General features: G+C 41.8%; 1 protein-coding gene across 1 annotated transcript; it reads right to left on the reverse strand.

Moving 5' to 3' along the window:
• Positions 1–59: 59 nt before the first annotated feature.
• Positions 60–27424, reverse strand: pde6a (phosphodiesterase 6A, cGMP-specific, rod, alpha). The gene is made up of 24 exons (XM_069710105.1): positions 27350–27424; positions 25876–26215; positions 25102–25243; positions 21680–21832; positions 20881–20970; positions 20603–20743; positions 19611–19685; positions 19161–19225; positions 18458–18524; positions 15926–15973; positions 13900–14049; positions 12836–12979; positions 11936–12001; positions 11493–11639; positions 10397–10504; positions 9704–9813; positions 8347–8434; positions 7972–8072; positions 7312–7419; positions 7081–7144; positions 3800–3874; positions 1659–1742; positions 1356–1524; positions 60–1036 (listed from the first exon to the last, which is right to left on the reverse strand). The coding sequence occupies exons 2-24, from the start codon at positions 26202–26204 to the stop codon at positions 993–995; spliced, it is 2568 nt and encodes an 855-aa protein (XP_069566206.1). The 5' UTR covers positions 26205–26215; positions 27350–27424; the 3' UTR covers positions 60–992.
• Between the last annotated feature and the right edge of the window lie 118 nt (positions 27425–27542).

The following is a 27542-nucleotide window of genomic DNA, read 5'->3' on the forward strand; positions in this document are numbered from 1 at the left end:
TACATCCTCGTGGTTGAAAAGAGTGTGAAATGAAACGCTGACAGAAGAAATCAAATACGCCGTAGAAACGCTTTAATCAAAAATCCACAAACACGAGAGTTTAATGCTGAAATACACAAACGTTGTTCTCCATACAGGAGAATAAAACTCTGCAGAAAATGAATGAGGACATCTGAAAACTACCATAAAGACGGTGTATTTTTCACTGAAGGTAACAGCTAAAAACGAAGCCACGGACACGACAGCACACTTAACAAGACCAAACACATCTCGGTTTGTCGGTATGAAAACAGCCATGAATCTTTACTAAACTCTGCAAAGGGACTTAAAAGCAAATTTCTCATTTCTTCATTATGAAATTCAAACTTTGTACGTGTTAATAATTCTGACTGTTGGACGGCATGTAGACAAACGAGCGGGACAAAGTTGTCAGCACGGCAAATGTCACGAGACGTGTAAATAATACAAAACAACTGTTGACATTTGATTCACGGACTCGGGATGTTATTATTTATGGTCCTAAAGGAACAGCTGAACCCGGCCTGGTTTCAGGTAATGCCAAAACAGCATTATAATCCATTTTCAGAGGCTTCCATTGTAATGTATTGATTTGTTGGTGTATTGAAAAGGCCTCTTTCACGCTTTTCTGTCTTAGATTTTTCAAACAAACGAGTCTCTGTCTGCGTTGGTAACCGACTCATCTGACAAATCCTAAATGTTGGCGATTCTCCAAAAGTCGTGAAGTCCGGCTAACGAGAAACACGATGTCAAAGGAAGAAGCAGCGCAGCAGGAAAACAGAACAGGAGAAAGTTGATCAAAGTCGAAGAAGTTCATTTTAAATAATTGCAGCTGCAGCAGATGAGTATTTAAAGCGAGAAATGACCTCTCGGCAAACTGGACTTTTCACGTAGGATTTCAAAAATTCACACCAAAGATGATACAAATCCAGTCGTAGACCGAACTCGGGTAGAAAGAAAAGTGGGAAGCATCTCTAGCTGAGAACGCACGTCTTTGACTGTGACTGGGCTGCATTCGCTGCAGGAGGGAAGGAAGGAAGGAAGGAAGGAAGGAAGGAAGGAAGGAAGGAAGGAAGGAAGGAAGCAAGGAAGGAAGGAAGCAAGGAAGCAAGGAGGGAGGGAAAAGGGAAAAAAAGAAAGAAGAAAGGAAAGAAGTTATTTTTTCAATTCAAAGCAAAACCATAAAGAAAGAGAATATGAATATGTTTTTAATTTCTAAACCAGTTTGTCTCTAATTTGAGAGACACCAGCTGTTCGGGCTCATTCTGCCTTCACATCCCGCATGAAAACGAGAAGTGAAGTTGTGTTTGTGTTCGCGGGACTCGACGGCCTCCTACCTTGTTTGGCCGCCGTGGCGTTCTGGGCCGCCTCCTCCTTGGCTTTCTTGGCGGCGTCGAGGGCGCCCACTTTGGCGTCGTGCTCCTCCTTCAGGGCGTTCCACTCCTTCCTGTTGTTCAGCAGGCGGTCCAGCATCGGGGTGATCTCCACGTGGAAGCGGCTGAACTCCTGTTGGGGGGTCGGGAGGGGGAGCGGGGGGTGCGGGGGGGGGGGGGGGTCGACACCAAATCAGATCGCATCAGGCCTTCTGGTCAATGAAAGGGAATCCCTCGTGGGCGTTTTGAGTGGTGTTGATGTCTGACCTTGTACACGAACGCGCAGACGAAGTCGATGAAACCGCACTGCAGCTTCGGCAGCTCTTCGGATTTGTTTCTGTCCATCATGGGCTGAAAGGAAGAGACGGGAGAAGTGGGTCAAAACACTCTTCTGGACATTGAAACGCATTTTGATTTCGTGTTTTAAGGCTGCTGATTTATTTTATTTTATTTTTTTTATTATACTGAATTTGTGTTTTGGGCAACAGAGGAATTGATTAAAAATCCAGTTAACCAGCCTGATTAAACTCTCAGGTGGTTTCTTGCTTGTGGGCAGAAATTCAAGAAGACAACCTGAAGGGAAAACTGAAATTGTAAAAGGAAGGCAGTCAAAGCTCTGCCAGTTCCAGGGATGCTGCTCTGAAGCTGACTCAGCACCTGTTTGAAAGTATCTTCCCTGATTTAGGCTTTTTTTTAAAGTAAACTTACAGCACAATCAAAAAGAACAAGAGTTCTCCATCCTCACTAACCTTTTTGACCCGATGGAAATTAAATGGTTTGAAGCATCCAATCAGAAGCTTGAAAGCCAAACCGTTTTCTAAAAGCGGCAAAGAGTGAGAGACTTCCTTTGAAATAAAAAGTACAAAAACTTTCCACCCTGTATTGGAACTAGTTTATAGTAATTAGTTTCACATTAGCAGCCACATTCGAGCTCCGCTTGACACTGAATTCCTTTCCCAAACAGATGTTTGTGTTAGTGGACAATAAAAACCCAGCGAAACAGTTTCCCCGCTGGCTGTAATTGCCGGTGAAATTGCCCACCTACATCTCCTGATAAAACCGCTCAAGTGTCTCAGCCTCTGCAAAAGTCCTGCCAGACCAGAGTGAGTCACGCAACCCACTGCTGGGAAAAAAAACAACCAACACAAACGGATCAAAATGAAAAGTTTCTCCCCTGCTGACACACACACACATGCTATTAAATTCAGAGCAGCGAGAGGTGAGAGTGTGTAGGACGGTGCTTCTCGCTCTTCCGAGCGTCCTCAAGGACACGAGAGGGAACGAAGCGGAGCGAGCAGAGGGGACGGTCGGCCGGGTTCGGGGCCGCGGCGACCGCTCTCTCTGTATCGCTGCTCCACATAATGGCTCCAGCGCCGCTCGACACGGTCGCCACAAGGAAGCTAAATCGCTCTTTTCATTTCGTCTCCCAACTGCGTTATAAAACTGTATTTTTTTTTTTTCGTGTGTCTCGTCTCTCATCCCCGTCCTTCCCGCTCTCCGTCCTAAATTGGTGCCCCCCAGGAGGACACTCGTCCTGCCCCTAATTCCTATGATTCCTGTCCACCCACCAAATCCTCTCTTTCTCCTCCAACTCTAACTTCAGCTTTTGGAAAAGAAGAAAACCCTCAATGGATGTAGGTGAAAAAGAATTAAACACAGGAAGACAAAATTACATTTTAAAATCCAAATTAATTGAAAAGATTGATGTAGCAGCTTAAGCAGGAGTTTAGATTTGCATAATCATTTCAAACGATTGGATAATGTTCACTTTTTTCCAGATTATAGTCGTGGAAACGCATCTAATCGTACCAGCTCATTTAAGGAAGACAGATTTCATCACTAAACCTCAGAAAACATTACGATGTTGAAGTTTAAGGTGAACATTATTTTCGGTCCTCTGCAGACTCTTAAAGTGTTTTTGCGACAAAATAATCTAAAAAGGTCAAAAGTCCACTTAGAAGTTTTTTTGAGCCGTCAAACAAGAAAAAAAATTAAAAAATAAATCAAGGTCAAAACCTGCTTTCTTGTGTATTAAGGTTGTTTCAAATTTGCATGTAACTATTAGTTTTACTGCTGAAATTTTGCGAATGTGGAAAAGTATCTCAAAGAGAACTCGGAAAACAAAACAGCATTACAATTACCTTATTGCACTTTTCTGCATCTTATATTTAGATTTAATAGTGTACAATTTCAAATATCAGACTTCTATTTGTGAAGCTAATGTTTTGGATTAAAGTTTATTTGACCCTATTGTATTTCTTGTTTTATTCATAAGCATCAGGTTAATAGGGGACCATAACAGCATCAAGCTTTTGGAAATGAGCAATAATATTGAGGTCAAAAGTGAGAAATAAAAGTTTTCCAGCCTCCCGTCCAGACTTTTCTCCCCCCCCCCCCCACGTGCTTACGATGGGATTTTGCTCCAGGACGGTCCTCTCCAGGTCTCCCTGCTCCCAGAACTCTGCAGCTACAGAAAGCGCCACCTAGAAGGAGGAATTAAAGTTGTGACACGTCACAAGCAGCAAATATTCACATTTAAGAACAAAGAGAAAATGAAAATGGATCTTTAAAATGGAAAAAAAAAATGGACCTTTAATTCCACCTGTTATGTCATTTGATTGGTTTAATATTATTAGTTATTATTATTCTCAGTAAACAACTGTTTGGCGGCTTCATGATACTCCAAAACTCATGAAAGTTGGTGCGTGCATGTCTCCCTTATTGGTGTCGTGAGTGGGCGTGGCCAAATGCCTTGCTGGGTACTGTATTTATGATGTTTTTGATACTTTCTTTCATGTTTAGAAAAAAATAAATCCTCCATTCATCGGTCTGTTAATCCTGAATTGGAACAAACAAACTGTTGGACCAGCTTTTGGATTCCAGTGTTTTAAATGTGGATTTAACATCCCATCGGATTAGGGTTTTTTTTTTTCACGCGGGTAGTAATAAAATTTCTTCTGTATGATTTCCATGGAGTTGATTTTAAGGAGTATTTTGACAAACAGTAAAAAGCCTTCTGTAACATCTTGTTAAAAATCATCCTGTAAAGCGTTCACATTGTCCAATAAAACGAGAGTCTTATTCGCCGATCACGAGGCACTTTGAAGGCTTTCGTGTCCCGATGAGATGAAAAGCCCGTTTTTGTCTTATAAATAAAAGGGAGCAACGGGAGATCTGATGAATAATATGTAAATTCTCTATTCAGTATAGAAAAACCTTCTTTTAGATCAGACTGAGTCATCGAGCCAGTTTTGAGGGGAGGGGATGGGGGCGGTGGGTGGATGGGGGGGGGGGCAATCGCCACGAGGACGGTGGAGCCTGCAGAAGGATATTCTGCCTGCGCGTGGGAAGCAGTGAAAGGTATAGCATATCAGCAGTAAAAATGTCGGCCGATTGTCTTATTAAGAGCCGAGCAGCTCAAGCTTTTGTCTCTCGGTAACCGAGCTGTCGTCCATCATCAGTCTGAGCGGGTTTATCTGTTCTTAAAGAAGATTGTTTATGTTTATGTAGGAACGTGACAGTTTTATCAACCTAAAATCAAAGAAAAGAGCCATAACTGACATAATTTTCACGCTAACAGAGATTCAGTCTGGTTTAATTCAATTGTTTTGTACATTTTGCTTGTGAGCATCACCAAATCTGGAGTTTGGAGGTTTGCAAACTATAATATGTGACAACTATATCCTGGAGGGGTGGAAGGGGGGGGGGTGGAGGGGAGGGGGGTTCATCTATGAAGGAAAGAGTTAGTCATCGAATTATTATGGAGCACAACTCGCAGGAGGTCAGCAGATAAATACACTGAATGTGTGAAAGTGAGAGTGTGTGTGTGTGTGTGTGTGTATGTGTGTGTGTGTGTGTGTGTGTGTGTGTGTGTGTGTGTGTGTGTGTGTGTGTGTGTGTGTGTGTGTGTGTGTGTGTGTGTGTGTGTGTGTGGGATGTACAGTGGAGCTCGCAGGGGTGAGACTAAACCAGAAGAAAAATAAATAAAGCGGGATATCCTAATTGGCTGCAGCTGTGTCGTGCGGGAGGCGAAGAAGAAACGTTCTTTTTTTTTTTTTAATCCACTGAAGTTTGTGAGAACATCATGTGACACGGTGATAATTTAAAGTTTGACCACGATCGGTGTCAGTTTGCATATTTGCTCACAATGTAGTCGCGAGTCAGCGGCTGAATTACAGTCTGATGTCGTGCACCTCTGACATGCAGCTGTAGTAGATGATGGGAGCTTCCGTCTGTGAGGAAAAAGGCTCAAAATCCCCAAATTAACTGAGAAGAACCCATTTAAACACCTGAAAGCTGTAAAATAAACTAAAAAAAAAGAGATGCACCATCTTTCTATATGAAATCGGCCTGATGATGTTGCCACCAAAACATTTGTACTTGTGCTGCTGCTCCCACAACACTTCTAGCAGTACACAAACATGCTTCTGAACTCAAAATTGGAAAACTAAATACAGAAATCGATCTCTTCACGAACACAAAGTAGAGAAACGTAGAAAGCTTTACGGACAATCGTTAAAAAACCAAAACCATGAGAGATGTGCAGAATGGTTTTTTTGGATCCAAAAGCTTTGACGGGGGAAAAAAAGTGTTGTAAAGTATTGATCTTGTAAATAAAAGTAAGGCTGTTTCTTCACTTTGAAAATGAAGAGTCAATTAAATGAATCAAAAACCATTAGTGATACTTTTGGATTAGGCGCCGTTGTTTGGGTTTTTAAAATATCTCATGTAATTTTCTAGAACCTTTTTTAACTTGTGACCCTGCAGATTGGAAACTATGTCCACCTGTGACGCCTTATTACAGTTTGAGTAAGAGTTTAAATAAGTTTAAGGACCAGTTCAGGCAAACAAGAAAACTTTTTTTTTTTGGGGGGGGGGGGGGTTATTATCTAATTCGAACACTTTCTAACTCACACAAAGAGCCGGAGGACACGAAGACAAAAACAAAGTGTGCTTTGTGTCCTTTTCCAGCTGCTTTTCATCTTAATTATCTCCCAGATCAGCTTTATTTTGGAAAGTCCTCCGGAGAAGGTGGTTCAATAAACTTTTGCAGATTATCATCTTTACTTTTGAATACTGTCAGCAGATGCTTCACCGGCAGAGAATCGACTACCTGCTTCCCCCCCTCCCCACCACCACCACCACCTCCACCATCACCACCTTATAACTCCAGTCACTTTTTATTGTGGCTGCAATGTTGACGCACCGGCTATTAGTCCTCAGCTTTGCGCGTGTCTCAGAATATGAAGCAGGTGTTGCTGAGAAGCAGCATATGTTCACAGTCAATTGCAGACAAATAAAGGTAAGAAACGAGGCCGCGGCACCGGCTGTCTAACAGCCTCAGATACGCTCGCTGTTCACGCTGATACGCCGGCGTGTTACGGGACTCCGACGGCAATGTTGTATATTACATACTTTACTGAAATACAAACTCTCGCGGCGGCCAGGCGGTGATGAGGGGAATGAAAAGCAGCAGGTCGCCTTTTGATGCATGAGACCGTCAGGAAAGCGCTGCTGAATGCCGCTGAGAAAAATGGCAGCGCTGACAAAATGTCATTCTCTGTCTCGGAGAGCTTCTTCTCCCGGAGAGCTTCTTCTCCCAGAGCCCGCGTCACGAGTGTCTTATTACCGCCGACGGCTGGATGTCAGTCACACTTCTTTTTTTTTTTTTACTATGACCATCACCAACCTTGCTCTGGATCTCCCACGGTTTGGCGATGGCCGACAGGTCACAGGCGGTCATCATCATGGCCCTGGAAGACACAGCAGCAGGACTGAGATCTGTGTCCGGATGCAGTAAACCTGCTGGAACCTGCATTTGTGTGTGTGTGTGTGTGTGTGTGTGTGTGTGTGTGTGTGTGTGTGTGTGTGTGTGTGTGTGTGTGTGTGTGTGTGTGTGTGTGTCTGTGTGCGTGCCTACATGACAATCTCTTTGCGCGTGGTCTCCAGCATCATGTACTTGGTCCAGTCGTTCCAGTTCTCGTAGGTCTTGGACTGGTCCACGATCTTCTGGAACATCGTCCTCTTCCTGCACAGAAACACGATCGTACTGTAAAACCTGGGATTTGTTGTTCGGTGGCCGGAAAGACTCGATTAATTCCCTGATTATAAAAGCAGAGACGAAGCAAAGGATTGTTCCTCTCTGCACAGATATTGAGTTAGTTGCTTTTACTCAATTTAATATATAATAATAATAATAATATAATTTAACATTTGCCTTGCATCTTTTATCTATTTATTACACTTGTTTCTACGTGTATTGTTCATGCCATCATGGTGATGTCTTGTTTTATCTTAGTTGTTTTATTTAATATCTTTTACCTTGTTCATTGCTGCTGAACTGATGAGTTGCCAACTTCATTTCGTTGCATTTTTTTACAATGAGAATAAACTGCCTTATGTCCCTTATGTTAAAAAACAAGCTTATAAGTTTATAAAAAAAAAAACAGGAAATAATAATTTAATGTTGTGAACAGGACAGTCAATGAGAATTTGGATGCATATATATATATATATATAAAATTAATTCAGGAGATGTTGCATCAAAACGCTGCTCCGTATTCGTGCTGTCGTTACTGACTTGAAGTAGAGAGCCAGGTCGGTGGCGATGATGGCGATGTCCATGAGGTGGATGACGAGGTCGTGCTGGCGGCGGTTCAGATTCTGATAAATGTTCAACGTCTAGAAGCAACAAAGAGGAAGGACAAAAACAAAAGTTCAAACAGGGAGAATGAAGAGGCGGAGGAGGTTCTGGTGTTTGAAATTGGACCTTTAATCCACTTCTTTCTGATCTTTACGACACATACGGACTGACAGACACTCAAATAAGGCTTCGTTTGAGGCTTTGCATCAGGTGCACCCAACCAAGTATGCGTGTGTGTGTGTGTTGGCATGTGTGTGTGCACGTGTGTGTGTGTGTGTGTGTGTGTTTGTGTTTGTGTGCACTGCAGCACACCTCATCTCTCAGTAAAGTCTTGCCAGTGTCCAGATGGTGTCTTTCCAAGATGGAGGAGCCGTGAAGCTTCGCCAGAGGATTAGCAGACCTGGAAACGGAAACACACACACACACACACACACACACACACACACACACACACACACACACACACACACACACACACACACACACACACACACACACACACACACACACACACACACACACACACACACACACACACACACACACACACACACATATGTACAGACAAACACACACGCAGCATGATGGGAGGTTCCACTGTGATAAATCATGCATGTAAAACACAGGGTGGGCCTGGCCTGCTGTGTCCACGGCTAATGGTGGCTCTCATTAGCTCATCCATCAGCAGGTGGAGCGACACAGCTGGAGGTGGATCTGGTCAATATCAACTCATTGATGTTCGAGAGAGAGTGTGTGTGTGTGTGTGTGTGTGTGTGTGTGTGTGTGTGTGTGTGTGTGTGTGTGTGTGTGTGTGTGTGTGTGTGTGTGTGTGTGTGTGTGTGTGTGTGTGTGACGTCGGCTTCACCTAAAGAAGCTGGGGTCAGCTCGTCCGCGCACGAGAGGAGTGACGGCTGTCACTTTTGAGTTGATTGAACGGTCCGACAATCAGACAACAGTCTGATGTTTCCAAAGTTTCAATGAATGTCGCTGATGTTCGTTAAGAAAATGAGGTCACAGCAGCTCAAAGTAATGAATGGAACCGTAATAAATCACCATCGTTTTCCAACTTGATTGATACGACTTCGTATCAGTTTTATATTCAGTCGATAGTTTAATTGGACTTCAGACTTCGAGATTTAGTTTTTTATTTTGTTTGGTATATTTACAGTATCTAGTGATTGGGTCTCAAATTAACATTTGAACAACTACCAGATGGTTGCATGCGTCTTGCTATTTCGGAGCGGTTTGGAGCAGGAAGTGCCCATATTTGGAACACGAGGACAGTATGCCCCGCCCACCTGTAGCAGAAACACTTTCACATCCTTCCACATTCTTGTCACGATAAAAAAAACAACTTCCGATTAGAGCTTCACACTGATGATATATATTTGCAGGCCAATGAATTCTAGGGGCGTATTTTATCGATAAATATTTAAGACTACACCCCTTAAACAACCACCATGAATAAATATCAATAAAAGTGTAAATACAAAACAAACAAATGCATAAGTTAACACCTGCTGTGAAGTCAAGATGAGTTTTTTTTTTTTTTCTGTATATGGAACTGAAATCACTCGTTCTCTGCGAAGGTCAAGATTTCAGAGTTATTTATAAAGTTATTTCCCCCCCAAACAACAACAATCCCCCCCCCCCCCCGCGAGGCTCTCACTTCAACTGGTAGAGGTTGTTGGTTCCTCTGTGGTCGATATCGTGACAGAGGCCGGCGGTCACCATGGCCATGCACTCCAGGTCGGTGTAGTAACGCTTCAGATCACCTGTCTGAGGAAACACACATAAATAGAATAATATATATATAAAAAAGCAGCACAGAAAATAAAGCCGGATCGGGGTTTCACGGCAACACAAACAACAACGACGCTCGCTGGTTTTCTTATTAATGACCAGCTCAGGCAACACTGACTCAGAAACACTCCGTTATGTTCAGCGCTTAAACAACAAACACCACCGCGACACGCATGATCACCTGTACAGTACACTCCAGATGTTGATACGGGAGGGAGGAGGGGGAGTGGGAGGAGGAGGAGGAGGAGGAGGAGGGAGGAGAATAAAAAAAAAAAGAGAGAGAGAGAGAGAGAGAGAGAGGACGTTTATCACCTTGAATCAGAGAAACGAGGAGGAACGGTTCGCATGAGAGTGATGAAAGCGTGGGTGTGATGGAGAGAGGAGGAGGGGAGGGATTGATGAGGGAGTCAGTTTATCTGTGTGTGTGTGTGTGTGTGTGTGTGTGTGTGTGTGTGTGTGTGTGTGTGTGTGTGTGTGTGTGTGTGTGTGTGTGTGTGTGTGTGTGTGTGTGTGTGTGTGTGTGTGTGTGTGTGTGTGTGTGTGTGTGTGTGTCAGTTACCATCAGCAGGGTGAACATGGTCTGTCCAACGTTGAATCCGTGTCTCCAGTTATGGTAGGTGATCTTCCTGTAGCCTTTACTGAGGGAGTAAATGAACCTCACCAAGACCTGCAGAAGAGAAAGAGAGAGAGAACACACACACACACACACACACACACACACACACACACACACACACACACACACACACACACACACACACACACACACACACACACACACACACACACACACACACACACACACACACACAATAACAACCAATGCTGAGTTAATAATAATAACTTAATAAAAGAAAAAGAAGCATCTATTTAAGTGCTTTACGACAGGAAAATGACATTCAGATAAAACAAAGATATAAAAGAACATTGAAAAACAGAAAAGAAATCAAATGCGTAAATTAAACACAAGACAAAGCAAAGAATCGAGTTAAAATATAGAACAGAGCATTTTTAAAAGTGCAGTTCGTGCAAAGTGTAGGCTTGTGCTTCAGGAGTAGCTCGATTAAAGGCCAAAGTAAAGAGATATGTAATTATTATGTAGTATTGTACCATTGTTATGTATTTATGTATACGGCAGCAGCTAAAAAAAAAACAGGAGTTGCATTTTTCTCAAATCCTGCTGACTGGCAACGACGTGTTCACTGCGTGTTCAGCTTAATCAGCCAACGCCACACCAACACTTTTCATTCACTCCCACTGATTATTTTTTTAATATGAATTTATTTTGATCATATTGTGACATGATCTCTCCTCATTCTTTAAGTTCTCATCCAGATTAATGATTCGCAGGAAGCTTGTTATTAACAATACAAAATAATTAATTTTAGCTTCTTTATTGGACATAAGAAGGACTAGTTTGATTATTTTATGTTACGTTGCATGCGTTTTTCACAAGATGTGATAATTTCATGCATTAAAACTGATTTTATTCAAACACCGAGCTTCCGACTTAAATCATTCATTCAATCATTTTGACTTTGCAGCCTTTGAAAGAAGTCTGTCTTGGAAGTTCATCTTACAAATGTGAGAAATATCTGAACACCGTGCTGCCCAACTAATTTAAATTCATAAAATAAAACAACACGAGCACTGACCTCTCTGGGAATGTGAAACTTATCCACCACTTTCAGTTCGTAGTACATCTTGACGCCGCACTTCACCAGCTCCAGCTCAGTGTGCCAAAAGTCGTAGAAGTGAAATTCCAAGATCTCTGACTTCTTCGTGTCCGGCAACACCTCGGACTGTTGATGAAAATGGACGCGGATATATCAGATCATAAAAACAGGTTTTATGCAATCAATTTAGCTCGATGTGGATCTCTGGGTGAATCTCGCCATTTGTATTATTATGACAGGAATTCAAATAGAAAAAAATAAGACAACATGCAGAAATTCATAACTAACTTTCCTCCTTTGCAGAATCATGTTTCAGCGTAGAAATGTGTGAAAGGAGAGTTTTGGGATTTCAAGAAATTTGTTCTCATTTCACGTTTTTCGCGTTTCTACGAGCAGGAAGCTGGGTGTTTTTGTCGTTTTACCAGAATCTCCTGAAGCTCGTCCTCCTCGCACTGGTCCGGCTCCTTCCCCCACCTCTCTCTGGTGTTCTGGAAGAAACACACATCATCAGCACTCACCTTGGATGAAAACGGTTTAGCATCAATCAAGCGCCTCCTGATCTGAGGTCACGGCAGGTCATCTCTCGCTGCTTTTGTTCTCTCACTGTCCGCTGACAAATCACCTCATGGAAAATCTGACAGCTTATTTCAGCTTATAGATGATGCTCACCTCCTGCTTTTATCTTCCACATCAACCCTCTGGTTGCAAACTGACTGCTTTTGTTCTGTTTTCGCACAAAATATCCCAAAAAGATGAAGGTGATAATTCTGCAAGGTTTCATCTCATCCTTGGAGCATTGAATGTTTTTTTATTTTTTTTTATTGAATTTCAACAAAACACTTCGAGATCCCAAATAAACAAAAACAAAAACCTGTCAAAAATGTTCCTTTCAAGATGTTACTTTGGCAACATTTTAATTATAAAACTGAAATTATTTTCCAATGAACAAATCTAGAGAGTAGTAACTTCAGCACAAGTTCCCGGCTTCAAACCAAACACAGCTCTTTTAGCGTAACATCCCACAATATTTATGACTTTTATTCATGTTGAATATGATACATGCCTGATGTTGGTATTAAAGCCAGTTTTAAACTTGTATAGACATTCAAGAAGGCAAATAAATCAAATCAAATAAATAAATTGTGTTCCTTTCAGAAATATTTCAATGCCTCAAGTTATGTGGAAAAAAAAACTAAAATCCTTGAAAATGTTTGGAGCATTTTATGATATAATATATATACCATATAAAAAGTCATTGACATTTCAATTAAAAAATGTTCTTTATCCTTTCACTCGATGTTTTTTGTGAACAACTAACTCACCAGAACGTTCTGGATTTCGTCCTTGCGACACTTGATGTGGTACATCACCATGTCCTGGAAGATGTCCTTCCTGTTCTCCAGCTTGTTCATCTTGTCGTAGGTGTCCGTGTTCAGGACCGACCAGCCCAGGAACTGGGTCAGGGACTACCCACAGGTGTGTGTGTGTGTGTGTGTGTGTGTGTGTGTGTGTGTGTGTGTGTGTGTGTGTGTGTGTGTGTGTGTGAGAGAAAGAGAAAGAGAAAAATCAGAGAGAGTTATAATCCCGTCATACTGGTGTCATTCAAAGTTGAAAAAGCTTTTAGTCCAAAACCAGGTGACATCACTTCAAGTTCAAAATCTTGACTTCAGCAAATCCATCACAAAGAAAATATCAAAACTATTATTGACCTTTTGCTGATGTTTACCCACCATTTTTATATTTGCAACATTGAGGTGAAAATATTCATAACTTTACATTATAGATTTTTTTCATGTAAAAGTTTAAATTCGATTTAGTAGCGACATCTCCCTTTGCAATACACCAGAGAAACTGTACACATTTGCTTCATCTGTAAAAGTTCAAGTATTGCTAAACTGTACCTGGTAAATATACTGATTTTACACCAGTAGTTTCTTTCGGCAAAAAGTTACACTATTTGTTAAATCTTAAAAATACAAGCTTACTTCAGGAACATTTAATCAGAAAGCCCTTTTTAGACATATCAAATTGATGAAAAACAAACGAATGATGGTTCATTCTTGAATTGTCTTTGATGTGAGAGACCAGCTGAGGATCGAACTGCTCATGTTTTGTGTCTTGACTGACTTCTGGTCAGTGAGGCAGGCAGACAAACATCAGTAAAGTTAAAAAAAAAAAAAAAAAAAAAAAAGCCTGCAGGCTGGCTGATAAATAATGCAGACGCTCCGAATAGCCTGTAGTGTATTTATAAACCAATGACTCAGTGCTGACACACACACACACACACACACACACACACACACACACACACACACACACACACACACACACACACACACACACACACACACACACACACACACACACACACACACAGAGCCCGTACCTCCATCAGGGTTTCGTCCTGTTCATCAAAGGGTTTCCCGTCCTTCCTGTTATAGAAAGTGGCCACGCCCACTATCTCTTCCTTCTTGTTGACGATTGGCAAAGACAGGACGTTCTTAATGGTCCAGCCGGACTCGTCCAGCGGCTCTTTCTGTACGCACAACACACGACGATCAGCGACAACAGGCCTCATCTGTCCGGTTGCTTTGAGATGAAACGTTGACGATAAAGATCCCTTTTCTTTTTTTTCTTTTTTATATCATTTTCACTGTTACAGGAATGTGAGCTTCTACATTCAGAGATGTGAAGGCGATCAATAATTCACCTGCTCACTCCACCTGAAATCTGAACTCACTGCAGCAGCTGCAGTCGTCTCACTTTTTAAAATGGATGTACAGAAAGCTGCTGCTGCTGCTCTTCAGCTTCATCACGGAGAGAGAAAATGTTTCAAAAAGGAAAAAAATAAAAATAAAAATAAAAAAAAGGGGAACAGGATGTGCTTAAATTAGCTTCAAGAGTGTAAGAGAACAAAATAAAGGAAACAAAAGACGTGGTATGTTGACAGAAGTATTGGACTCTGTGCTTCTTACTGAAAGACGTCTCGCTAACACCGTGTCAAGTTTTAGTGATCTAAAATCTCCAACAACAAAAAACACAAAGATATAAAGGGACTGAAAACAAACAGAAACAAATCAGGTGTGCAAAAAACAGAAAAAGACCCTTTTTAAGAGACACCATGTTGCACCGATGTCATACTTAAAGATATACATCATAAAAAAAAGAAAAGAGGGGAAAATACAGACTTCTTTCTACAGACTGAAGATGAAGAAGGAAACATATCAACGGGTTTATGACCTCAAACTCTTCCTCAAAGTATCTTACTGCAACAATCCTCTTCGCCACCAACACTGCATGAGATTCAAAGGCTTCTCGGGGAAAAGTGGGGAACCGACAGACAGAAGCAGACGTTGGGTTTCAGAGGTAAACTTCCAACGCGTCGCAAAATAACTCTCGGACCAAACAGAAGCAGATCAAACCGCGTGAAGAGAATAAAACTTTTCCTTCGTCGTCAGCAGCACCGGAAGCACGATGGATGTGTGAGCCGGGGGGGCGACGAAGGCTATCACGGGATCACAATACGACCACGATAAGGAAAAAGACAATGGGAGCTTTATGGCTTCCAGGAAAATCATTTAAACTAGAATATGGGACATATCATTTATTCATTTGTCCATGATTGGTCTCCGGAGGTGTGTTATGGCACACGAGAGGCCGTTATATCGCAGAGTTAATTTTTTTCCGACATTATTTCCTATTTCCTACGCACTCTCGGCTCGGTGAAAAGAAGGCTCACACGTCGCAATTACTGTAATCTGACAGCACAAATGCTAATGTCATCTATTACTTTGCATAAAATAAAATAAAATGTGATTAAAGATAATGAGCACAAACTGCCCACTTCTCTCGCAGAAGCCCTCGAGCGACGACCGGACGTCGACGTACACGAAGCTACGAGTTCGCTGTATTCATTCCTGCAAAAAAAATGACCACGTGTGCTTCAATTTAGACAAACTGTCTGACCGATGAATATATGTAAATATTTACATGTCATTATCTTACCGCTGACAATTAGTACGTTTTTTTCCCCCTCCATTTTCCTGCATATACAATCAAGGTCAAATTTCATGTTTAAAAACATGCCGCGGTTTCGCTGTCCGACAAGAAACAGACACATTACTGTTTAAAACAAGCTGAAACACGCCCCTCCGATTGATCCGGTATTGAAAGAAGTTAAATACGTGTTTAAATACTGGCTGCAGAGGGAAAGAATTTATCTACCAATAACGATAATTAGCTCGCAACCTAATAAGCTACATTTTTTGATTTGACAACTTATTCTACACATTAACATGCCAGCTGACTAACGTTGCAGCTATGTGTGCGGAAAATATTACATTTTGATGAACGGCAACTTAAATTTAAACTCGCAAACAAAATTCCCTGATATTCCATGACTTCCATCTTACCTGGAACTGGAAGGTTTCATCCTCAGCTGCATTCATGATGTTACAAATCTGTGGAAAAAGGGGAAAAATAAGCATCAAGAAGTTGACGAGATCTGATGAGAACTTTTACAGGTGAGGAAAGGGTGGAGGGGGGAGGGGGGATTTTGCATGTTTATAAATGTCTGAAAACCAAAATGAACCCCCAGTAATAATCTGTAAAAAGTGGACGTGACAGAAATAAATTTGAAGTAGAGAGAAGGACGGTAAGAGGAGGACAACTATGTTCTCAAAGCTCCTTTCGCCTTCAGCTTTGTGGCTGAAACGGCACATATGTTCATATGTAATTGTCTTGAGCTGACAAAGTTTCATCGCCCCACAGTGAATCCATTCACCCCCCCCCCCTCCCACCTTCCTCCGGTATCTAAAGCCATTAGTGTCAGTCTGTCGTCTCTTTTCTCTCAATTTATGAAATCGTGGCCGCGTGATGAAATGAAGTTTTCACCTTGCACACGATGCAGAAGAGGAAAATATGAGGGAGGAGCGATGATGTAGACTTGAAAAATGACAAGCGGCCAAGAGGATGAAAAGGACGGGACAGGAGGAGGACAGACGGAGGAGGAGGGATAGACGGACGAGCGACAGCAGGCTCAGCGGTTTGGGAAAAGCACACTGTGATTAATTACAATGTCTGTAGAAGTTACAATTATATATCATGGCAGCGTGTGGCTGAGCACTTTTCATTTCCACAACGGTGTGCACACTGACAACTGTGTAATAAGGCCTAATGGTGTTCTGCTCCTCTGACCACCTGCAGCGTCCGACGAAGACACTTTGAAATAGAGAGGTTTTTTTTGTTTTTTTTTAAAAGGACGTTGGCGTTAAGTGGACAAGACGCAAAAGTTGTTCTCTTAAAAGTCAGCGAGGAGTTTTTGGTCGATTCCAGCCAAACTTAGTCATTTGAAAAATGAGCCTTCGCAAAGCAACGGATATGACTGCAATGATTAAATACAAAAAACAGAATCTTAATTTTGTCACCCAATGTCCGTTAACTAAATAAACCAAAGATTTTAGCAGATAAACTGCTAAAATAATGTTTCTAATTGGCTGCTAAAAAAAAAAGCTGCTTTAAACTGCAGATGTTTAAGAGCACAGTGATGTCTCTAAATGACCCGTTGGCGCCACAGAATGTGTATAAAAGTGTTTGTAGCTTCTGGCTTTGAAAAACGAGGCCGATGCGGAAGTGCCTTCAAGCTGCAATACCACCGAGCGCCACTAGAGGTCGGCTCCAAAAAAACCTCCATAGACTCTCATTCAACTTCTCAACAAATTCAGCTTCAAAGAGATGTTTTTGGGGGCGTGTCTGTTTGATTGACAGGCCTGTGGTGCAGTCAGGTTGCGGCTATCGGTGATAACGCTAATATGCTATCGCAGGTGTTTGATGCTGTAAACCTGCTGAAAGTTCTGTCAGTCATCTTCCTTATTGTCAGACTGCATGTACTGTACGCGTAACCTCCGTCCGTGTTGAACAGAGCTCACACCGGTTTTATTCAGCCTGCTCACTGGACCACTCATTCATTATTCATTTGTTGATTAATTCATGCACAGTTTGGCCTCGAGGGTGGCCGAGCAGAAAGGTCACATGATGTTCGATACCTTCACCGGTCACCGTGTGTCCGTGTGACCTGACAAACTGTCCGAAGTCACGGGAAGTTTAGAATGTAAATTAAACTGTTCGATGCCTCAAATTTAAATCTGATTATAGTCCTTGCCCTCATCTGGGCTGATTTAAGGCCTCGGAGAGTTCAATTTCCTCACAATAACAAAAGAAAAAAAAGAAATCTGGGAGACAAAAACGTCAAGCAAGTCTCAAAACTAAGGAAGAAGAATGATGAAATATGCTGCTGAGGCTTAAAGGTGCTCAGTTTTGATGCCTATTCATGACTTTTTTTTAACACCATGCTGGGGTGTAAAGTTGTGGAGCTCAGGTATGATTCCCAACCACAGACTGAATATAAAAGTGTTCGTAGCTTCCAGCTCTGAAAAATGAGGCCGATGCGCAAGTGCCTGAAGCTGCAATACCACCGAGTGCCACTAGAGGTCGGCTCCAAAAAGCCTCCATAGACTCCCATTCAACTTCTCTCATCAAATTCAAAGTCAATACATTTTTTCCACGAGTTATCTCGGTGTTGTTAACTTCTTATTAGTTTTCTGGAGGTCCATCTGAAAATAATCCCTCATTCATTTGAGAATAAGCTTCAAAAAGACCTGTTGTTGTTTTTTTTTTGTTGTTGTTTTTTTTTTGGGGGGGGGCATGTCTGTTTGATTGACAGGCATGTGGTGCAGTCAGGTTACTGTTATCGGTGGGCGGGACGTAGTATCTAAGAGTTTCCAATCAAATCGATATTTCTAAACATTATATTATTGAGTGAGATGCACTTAAAAATGCAGAATTCACGACTCGGATTGCAAAAATATTCTGCTTCCTTTAAGTAGCCTCGTGAAACTTGTTTCAAATAAAGGACGAAAGGAAGATAAAGGCAAACAGGTACTGACCAGCCCGGTCTCTGCTACGTAGGTGGGTAACCCGCTGACCAGGGCCCAGTGATCCGGTGGAGGATTCCTGGGGGAGGAATGGAAGATGGGTACACACAAAACAACCATGTAAGTTACCTCCCTATCCGGTGTTAACATAATGTACAACTTTACATTTACACAGGTGAGATGATTCTGCAGTGAAATGTTTGGACGGTGATTATTAATGTTTCACAAGGGCAACCAATGTTGGATAATTACAAAGAAAAGCCGAGATTAGAAAGTCACAGCCTTGTACATGGTGAATAAAAAATACATAAATGAAGCTGGAAGGCCAATGCCTGGCCTCTGAATCTATATTTTACCCTTTTATTAGGTCAAATATAGATCATGTTTGGCTTAGTCGCTTCCTAAATAGCTGTGTGTCCCTTATTACCGTTAATAACCACTCTCCGAACGCCCTGTGTGTATCCCTGAGGGTATGTTGAATGCATTGCTAATTTATAAAACATTTAAAAAGCCCATTTTTTTTATTTATTCCAAGTTAACCTGCATTGTTTACTCGCTTGCAGGATTCTTCTTCTCTGCCTCTGAGGGTGCATTGCTTTACTTTCTCAGCACATTACTGCTGCTAGATAAAAAAAAAAAAAACAAGTGGAATAGTACTCGTGGTCAAAAGCTCCACGGGGGGTAATCTTTAAACTACCATCTTTGTGTGACTTACGGTACGACTTTAATGTCCTCTTTGCCGTGGAGGATATAATCAATCCCTTTGTAGAAGATAATTTCCTTGAGAAGACAAAAAAAAAAACATAAAAAATTCAGAGTGAAAATCCATTTTTGCCCTTCAGTGGTCCCAAACTCAGGTCACTTACAGAAGATCTCTGGTTATGGGAGCCTCTAAATTATAAAGAGGTTTGACAGAAGAAAAAAAAAAAAAGAAGAAGAATCTGAACTCCAGTTGAAGGTTTTACTCAGTGGTGGAGTGAAACTGTGAAAAATATTCCACCTGCTGATAAAACTGCAATATTTATTCGCATTGTACAGTTTGAGCGTGTTACTGATGATTTATCCGTTCTCAGATGAAGACGGTGAAGATTGCAGCACCACCACATTATGATAACGATGACAGTAACTGTGTCTGTAGCAGCAGTCCTGATTAATATTTCCTCACTCTGCCATCGGGAGTTTTGGGTCCGTCGTAGGGTGGAACTTCTCCCATCAGAACGGGCCACAAGTCGAAGAACTCCTGCACACACACACACACACACACACACACACACACACACACACACACACACACACACACACACACACACACACACACACACACACACACACACACACACACACACACACACACACACACACACACACACACACACACACAAAGACAAAACCAGAAGATTTAGCATCGACCTGCTCCTTCTGTTTCATTACTTACATGCACTTAATGTATATTGTAGGTTTGATGCTAATTCCAGCAGCCTCCTGGAAGTGTGCCATTTTTTTAATTAATTTTTTTCATGCCGTCTTCAGAAAAGCGACGAGTTTCCCCTCAAAGCTGAGCGACTAGTTTTGTTTACTCTTACGTGCGTTATTCATGAAACCGAGTATTGTTACCAGACAGCCATCTGTGTCAGGCAGACAACATGTGCTTGTTCTCCGATAGCAGGTGTTTCGGAAGCAACTGGCAGCTGCTTGTAATTAGGTGACAGCCACAGCCAATAAGTAGTATTTATGACAATGTTGTTGGAATTCACGAATACATGGGGGGGCACTAAGATACTGATCAGGAGGTGCTTTTTAAAATTTTTTTCTTTAACCGGCAGAAGGGATGAGAAATCAAGTAGATTAGACGAAGAAACCCCAAAGGAGTCTCTGAAAATATCTCTTCCCAGAAGATCAGGCAGACACGGATCACATCCAGAAGTACAAAAACAACACTGCATAAGAAATTAGCAATGAATGCAGACAGCTCAAAATTTATACAAGTATATTGTTAGAAGCTAAAGTTTTTTTTTTTTCTGTGTCTTGTTTTTAGGGTTTTTATGAAACTTGCAGTCCTATAAAGCTTCTTCAGACTCAAATTAAACACTACATGTTTATTTTTTTTTGCTGTTTCTCAGTCATACGGACTGTTTTGAGAAAACCACGTTAACCCACCTTGGTCTTGGTCATGTCCAGCAGACCCACAGAGTAACGGTCACAGTTGAGGAAAGCTCGGACTGTGTACAAGGCCTTGTGGAACTGCCTCTCGATGTCCGTCAGCTCCTCGAACACCTTGCTGGCCGACCACAGCAGCACCTGAACGACAGAGTAGAGTCGAGTAGTTACAGTTTAAGCTTCCTGGGCTGAATCGAGAAATCTGGTCAAATAAAAGATCCGAGGCTCGTTATCTGCGACACTACCGCGATGCTAAAAGAAAACTGATCCGTGCTCACCTGTCCCCTCCTGGTCTCACAGTTGTGCAGGTAGCTCAGGTGGAAAACTCTCAGCAACAGGTTACCGAAGTTCAGGAATTTATTTAGGATCTGAAAAAAAAATTAAAAATACATGTCATTACCTTTTCAGCATATCACGGTTATATCAGCCAAAGCCTGATGATGATGATCCTTATCGACATTTATGTTGTTGTATATTTTCATGCCATTCATTTTTTTTAATCAGTGTCGGTGTTAAACTTCAGATGACAGATATTCAATGTCAGGTTAAAAATCTAACTTCTTACAGTGTACCAATTATGGATAAGTTTGAGAAGTGCGTAGTAATTCTGCCAATGCAGCAACATATATATATATATACATATAAATGTACAGGTTAAAAGTGTTGCGCTGCAGGAATAGAGGAACACACCAAATGTTAAAGCAGTTGCCACAAGTTATGTTGGTCCGAGACACTGAAACAAGAAGAGGTGAGCTTTACTTTTTTTCATGGTATTTGGATTGTATGCTGCGGAGAAGATAACTGCCTCTGGGACAGTCCGCCTAAAGATCTGAGAGACTCCACCTCTGAGGGCATTTTTAAGAAGAAGCCCCAGGACATGTCTTTTATTGCCAAGTTTTGAATCCATTTTTTGTTTTACTTGTTTCACACACTGCGAAGAAGGTTCTTGTGGTTTGATTGTGGTTGAGCATCTTCAGTCGGACATACAACTTTGGTCCAAACTAATGGCATTGCATTCATGTAGGCAGCACTACATGAGCAACCAAGCGTACAGACAGACGGATAGTATTCTGTTACCTCTTCATCCTTGGCAGTGAAGCACGACCCCTCCAGCTTGTTGATGGCCATCATGACAGCCACCATGTCTTTACCGTTCATGATGGGGATGGCGAGGAGGTTCTTGGTCTCATACTCGGTCAGCTCGTCAACGAAGTTACTGAAATGAGGCTCCTAGGAAAAATAAAGAAAGAGCATTTTATTGTATTTAATCACTTCAGACCTTCCAGACTTGGCCCTGATGAAAACACCGCTCTTATCCGCAAGTGCTGCGAGCGAAGGCTTTCCATTATATAACAAACTCAATGCTGTGTCTGCTGCACTCCACCTTCTCCTCCTCCTGTACAGCACAGGTTATCAACTGTGGTCCTCTGGGGGTGTAAGAGAGGGCGAGCAGCTCATTAACTGCCAAGTCCAGAACAAAAAGCTGGGAATGACACAGTCTGTAGTCTTTGTTTGGATCTTTCTTTCTTGTCTGGTAAAGTTAAGAAACAAAAATCACACCAGCAAAGGTGCTGGTAAGGACTCAATGAGTCAGGGCAGCTTGGGAAAGGAACATCATTTGGATATTTACACCACAGACTGAATATAAAAGTGGACGTAGCTTTAGGGTCTGAAAAATAAGGCCGATGCGGAAGTGTCTTCAGCTGCAATACCACCGGGTGCCACTAGAGGTGGGCTCCAAAAACCCTCCATAGACTCCCATTTAACTTCTCATAAAATTCTCAGTCAATAAAGTTTTTCCACGTGTTATTTTGGTTCTGCTAGCTAAACTCACTCCTTATTATTATTTTTCTGGATGTGAATCTGAAAATAATCTCGTCATTAATTGGAAAATAACTTTTTTTTAACACGTTTTTGGTGGGCGTGTCTGTTTGATTGACAGGCCTGTGGTGCAGTCAGGTTTCCGCTATCAATGGGCGGGACGTAATAGCCTCGTTTTTCCAATCAGATCAGTCAGATCCACCACTCGCTCCGCCCCAAGCTCGTCCAAATATGGTCATTTCCTGCTTCAAAACAGTCTGAACTAGCAAGACGGTGACAACCAAAATCTGAACCGAGGCTTCATAACAGCCGTTCACGAACCAAAATGGTTTGATTTTACACAGAAGAGAAGCATGAGGGAGAAATTACTACTTCTCTACTATTCCTTCTGATTCGGAATAAAACTCCTCAAAATCCAAACTTTTACATCATCTACAACTTTCAGCCTCCGTCTCCTCCGACACCTCAGCACCGCTGTCGAAACATACTCAGCTGCAGATGCACATCCTGGATCTACAAGAAAAACGGAGTTCCTTGGAGTCGTAGCCTTTGTGTATACGTAGCAGAGTAAGAAGAACAACACGTTATTCTATGAAGCAAAGATCCCGGTATTCTTCTTATCCCCCAGTAACGTCATTTGATCAGCAAAACTGGAATGTCCTTACTTGCATTTATTAATGTGTTAAGTTGTACTTGTCCTCTCTACATTAGAGATGTAGATCTAGAGGTGTGGTAATAGTGTGGGAAAAAAAAAAAAATCACTGCGAGGGCGATCCTGGATCAGCACCTTACTGCAGCTGCTTTGAACTGCAGCCTGACGCAGCTTATAAAAGAACCTATTCCAAAGATCTGGGCAGTTTGACAGCTTGTTATTGGGCGACCTTTGACCCGCCTAAAGCCCAGAGAGGTCCTCTGGCTGATTGTTAAACTCGGCGGAAATTTTTGCCCTAACCTCTGCCCAGAAGCTGTTTACTTACGAAGCATAATCTGTTCACGAGTTATGTTTTGGTACAAAAATCTATATAAACAATTCACATTTTCATTTATGGACTACTTTATTATTTATCGCTTTCAGGTGGGTTTTGCTGGAAAAAAAAAAAAAAAAGTTAAGTGAACATGTAGGAAGAAAAATCAGATGTATATTGAATACTGAAACTTTACAGCTCCTGTTTAAAAGTATACCTTTTTTGGACACGCACATCAATACAGGAACTTCTTCCTCAGCTAATTTAGCCAATATTTCGGACATATTAAGTTTTCTGCTCCAGGAAGCAATGATGTAAGCAGAACAATAAAGCGTAACGGAATAGATTAAAGGTGTGTTGTAGTGCTGAGTGGGTGAAAAAGGCTCAGGGCCTGTGTGACCTCTGGGAGTAATCTGGGATCGCTCTAATTCAGGACAGATTAACCCGCTTTGTGTGCAGCCTTCTCCGCCTTCCTCACACACTCCTCGAGTTACCACACCTCAAATAACAGCCAGTGCAACGCTGTAAATTATGTTACTTTGAAATTCACTTTGAGGGAGATGGATGTCGAGGGAGAATCGAGGCCAGCTGTTGGTAAATGTATAATTCCCTTATAAACTTCTACCGACTGTACAAGACGCCTGATTGGCTGACAGGCCTGCAGTAGATTGTACTGGGATGGAAACAGTGTGCAGAGAGACTCCCAGTCTCTGCATCACAATAAGGCCTTCCTCTGTGCATTAGCATCATTAAAGCCGAGCCAATTATATGGAAACGTTAGCTGCTCCTTTGCTGCCTCTGGGGGAAACTGAAAGTTTGGAGGCTTTGAGTGTTCCAGTCGCCACATTTCCCACCATGCTTTCATGTTGTTTGTGAAGGCTGAAGGTTTTTTTTTTTTCTGAACGGCACAATGTTTGTTCCACCGTGGCTCAAGATGAAGGCGCGGCAGGCCGGCAGAGATAAAACAAACAAACAAAAAAAAACAAAAAAAACACAAAGGGGAACAATCAACCCGGCTCTGTTTTGTTCGTACATCAGCAGCTGAGCTTTCTAATCTCCCGTGAAAGGTTGTGATTGAACTGATACCGAGGAGGAGTGCTTGTAACCCGTCAGTTATGTGGAGTGGGCTCCTGCCTTATTAAGTGTAAATGTCACAATAACAGTTGGCGCAGGGGAGGTGGGGGGAGATGAAGGGGTAGGGGGTGGGGGGTGGGGGGGCTGCATGTGGAGGTGGAAGGTAGTGGACCTGCAGTAGCATGATGCGTACATGAGAATAAGCTTGTCGTCTATTTTCAAATGTCAAAGGCATTGGCTATAATGAGATTGAGCCGGCTTTGGGTCGAGGGAATTAGTGGCGGAGGACATTGTGGTGTTATGGCGCCCTCTGGTGGTCAGGCAGAAACGGAGCAACACGTTTTCCTCTAGACAAAAAACAGGAATAAAGGAATAATTTTTTTTGTTTCTTTTCTTCTTTTTTTTTGTTTTTTTTTTTGTTTTTTTGTTACATGAAATGAAGATTTTGATCAATGCCCGTGCATATTTCTATTTTTTGTAAATCAATAATAAGATACAGTAGTAGATGTAGTCTCATCGGGGGCCCTGTCAGGTTAAAATGTATGCTTGCCATATACAGCAAAATTGCAACCAGATAAAAAAGACATGCGTGTCCTAAAAAGCAATATTCTAAAATACACTGTCTACTATGTTTGCTACCTCTGACACGTTAGGAACGTTGGCCATCTTCTTGCTGGTGGCCACGTGGCCCACGATGCCCATATCCAACGGGTACACGATTTCACTGTCGGGTTGCACCAGGCAGTCGTCGAACGCTGCATCTTTGTGCACATTAAATAACCTGTAAATAAAGATCAAGATGCCAAAACTGTAATTCAATTTAAAACTAAAATGCAACCATAATTCACTGAAATTCGCTACCGACAGTAGCACCGTGCGGCTACAGTGGGCTCCTGAAGGCATGGAAATATGTAACTGCGTCAACATAAAGATAAGGAATGAGGAGCTAAAGCCAATTTAATTAAACCTCCCGATTGTGATTGTCTGGATCTGTCTGAATGTGAAGCCGTGTGCGTTCATTCGAAATGATTCCCTCAAGATTTGCCTGAAAATATTCTATAACCAAAGTGCCCCACGCTGGCAAGGTGGCAGGAATCTAGACGATTAATGACGAGGCAGAGAGAATGCAAATAGAATTAATAAGCAGTCTGATGGTAAAAGAGTGCAAATAGACTGGAAGGATGTGGTGGCTTTCGAGCTGAATGGATAAAGGTAACAAAATTAAACCCATGAAAAATGTTTCCAGGTTTAAGCTTGTTTAAAACAAATTGAAAAGAGAAAAACCCCGCTGGATTGGAAAAAACACAAAAGGTCAGTAACAAATAAGAAAACACCTCTACCTAAGAGAGGGAGTCCCCAATAACAAGAAGCAAGTCAATACCTGAAATTAAAAAGAAAATGACAGATATTGACCTGGTTGCCAGCTCAGCCACACCGTTCCTCTGCCGGTACATGAAGAGGCTCATGCAGTCGGCCTTCATCATGAAGCTGAGGTGTTTCATGAGGTTGAAGACGGACTTCTCCATCTGCAGGTTGTCCTGGATGTCCCGCACCAGGTCGAACAGGATCTCGCTCTCGTCCACCATCGTCAGGTCGTGGAACTTGCTGATGTCCAGCACCGTCTTGCGGTTGTTGTCCAGCAGGTTGGAGATGACCTTCGGCCGGAAGTTGATGTCGTAGTACTGCTTGGCGAACTGCGGGTTGGCATCCAGGAACTGCTCTGCTGCCGCTGCGTCCACCATGGCTGCTGCTGCTGCTGACGAGGAACGATGTGAAACTGATTGCAGGAAGAAGTTTGGGTTAACAATTCAAAAAAAAAAGAAAAAAAAGTCTGGTAGGATAAAGTGACCCGCCAGAAATAAAAACTCTACTTAATTGAACCTTGATTGTTTAAAAGAAACATTCATTTATGGCTACTTAAAGAAAAACAAACAAATTCAAGTCCAGTATTTGCTCTTTAAGCTCTTTTTTGATGATCTACTCATGCAAACATCATCTAAACTCTTTAACAGCAGAACGTAAAATATTCTTCACAAGATAATCGCTAACTTTTGTAGTTAGCCGCTGGGCACGCAGAGTATTTTACATTTACCCGTTGTTTGCTGAAAACAGCTGCATGTGACAGGTGGCGTGTTGGTTTGGTGGGACCTCTGACTGTGAACTATATAGTAAATGTGACGTTAAACCAAAACAATAAGCTAAAAAAGATTAGCGGAGATGCAGAGTTGCGCTTAATTCAGTGCGTTTCTCATTAGAAATGAGTCCTTTCTCTAAAATATGCTGACATATGAGAATATAAGTAGCCTTATTCAACTTAGGTTAGTCTACATGACCCACTGATAACCTGTGATTTTACAGTGGAACCTGCTAACCTTGATCTCCAGTCACTCTGAGGAGCTCCTGTCTTTAAAAAAAATGGTCAATTAAACACAACTTTAATGACCTTTTATTTAGCATATCCTGTAACTGAGAGATGTATGTTAGCACTTTAAAAGAAAACATTTAAGTCTAAAGAAACACTGATTGGTCCGTTGACTATTAGCTTCAGTACTGACGCGTGATTTTACTGTTGGCAACCAATAAATCTACGATTATTCTGTCACTTTAGAATAATATTGAGAACAAACAGTTTTAACTCGCTTACATCCGTCCCCTATTTGTTTTTGGAAATGAATTAAACTTCAGAACAAGTATGAGTTGATTGAGCACTTTTTCCTTTGAACATCTACCAACTGGCTCCGTTATACTGTCCCAATATCCAAGGTACCTCACATAGAAATATAAAAAAACACAAAAAATGAACACTGCACAACCTGTATCAGTCTCCAACATATCTGACAGCTTATTTTCTTATAAAATTTTTTTTTTAAAAAGCAAATGCTTCTACCTGTTAAAGTCTTTGTATCGTCTCCAGCAACGTGTGTAATCCCTCTGTCCTGCAAACCAACTCAGCTGCAGATGTCTGAGAAAAGAAAAGGGATTATCAGGATGGTTTTAAATGGTCACGTGTGGACATAAACCTGCATCCAATTACAACACTGGGATTACAATACCTTCCCACGTCTGATGACACTATCTCA

This window comes from Brachyistius frenatus, unplaced genomic scaffold (assembly GCF_029030835.1).
Source record: "Brachyistius frenatus isolate BFR_SWC_R1_liver_20210118 unplaced genomic scaffold, ASM2903083v1 Contig_89, whole genome shotgun sequence".
Lineage (NCBI taxonomy): Eukaryota > Metazoa > Chordata > Actinopteri > Embiotocidae > Brachyistius > Brachyistius frenatus.

Coding starts and splice junctions, on each gene's coding strand:
- pde6a (XM_069710105.1), bottom strand. CDS start 26,204: ATGGTGGACGCAGCGGCAGCAGAGCAGTTCCTGGATGCCAACCCGCAG. Junction 18,525..19,160: donor GAGGACATTAAAGTCGTACC/GTAAGTCACACA, acceptor TTCCTCCCCCAG/GAATCCTCCACCGGATCACT. Junction 7,145..7,311: donor ACGCGCAAAGAGATTGTCAT/GTAGGCACGCAC, acceptor TGTGTCTTCCAG/GGCCATGATGATGACCGCCT.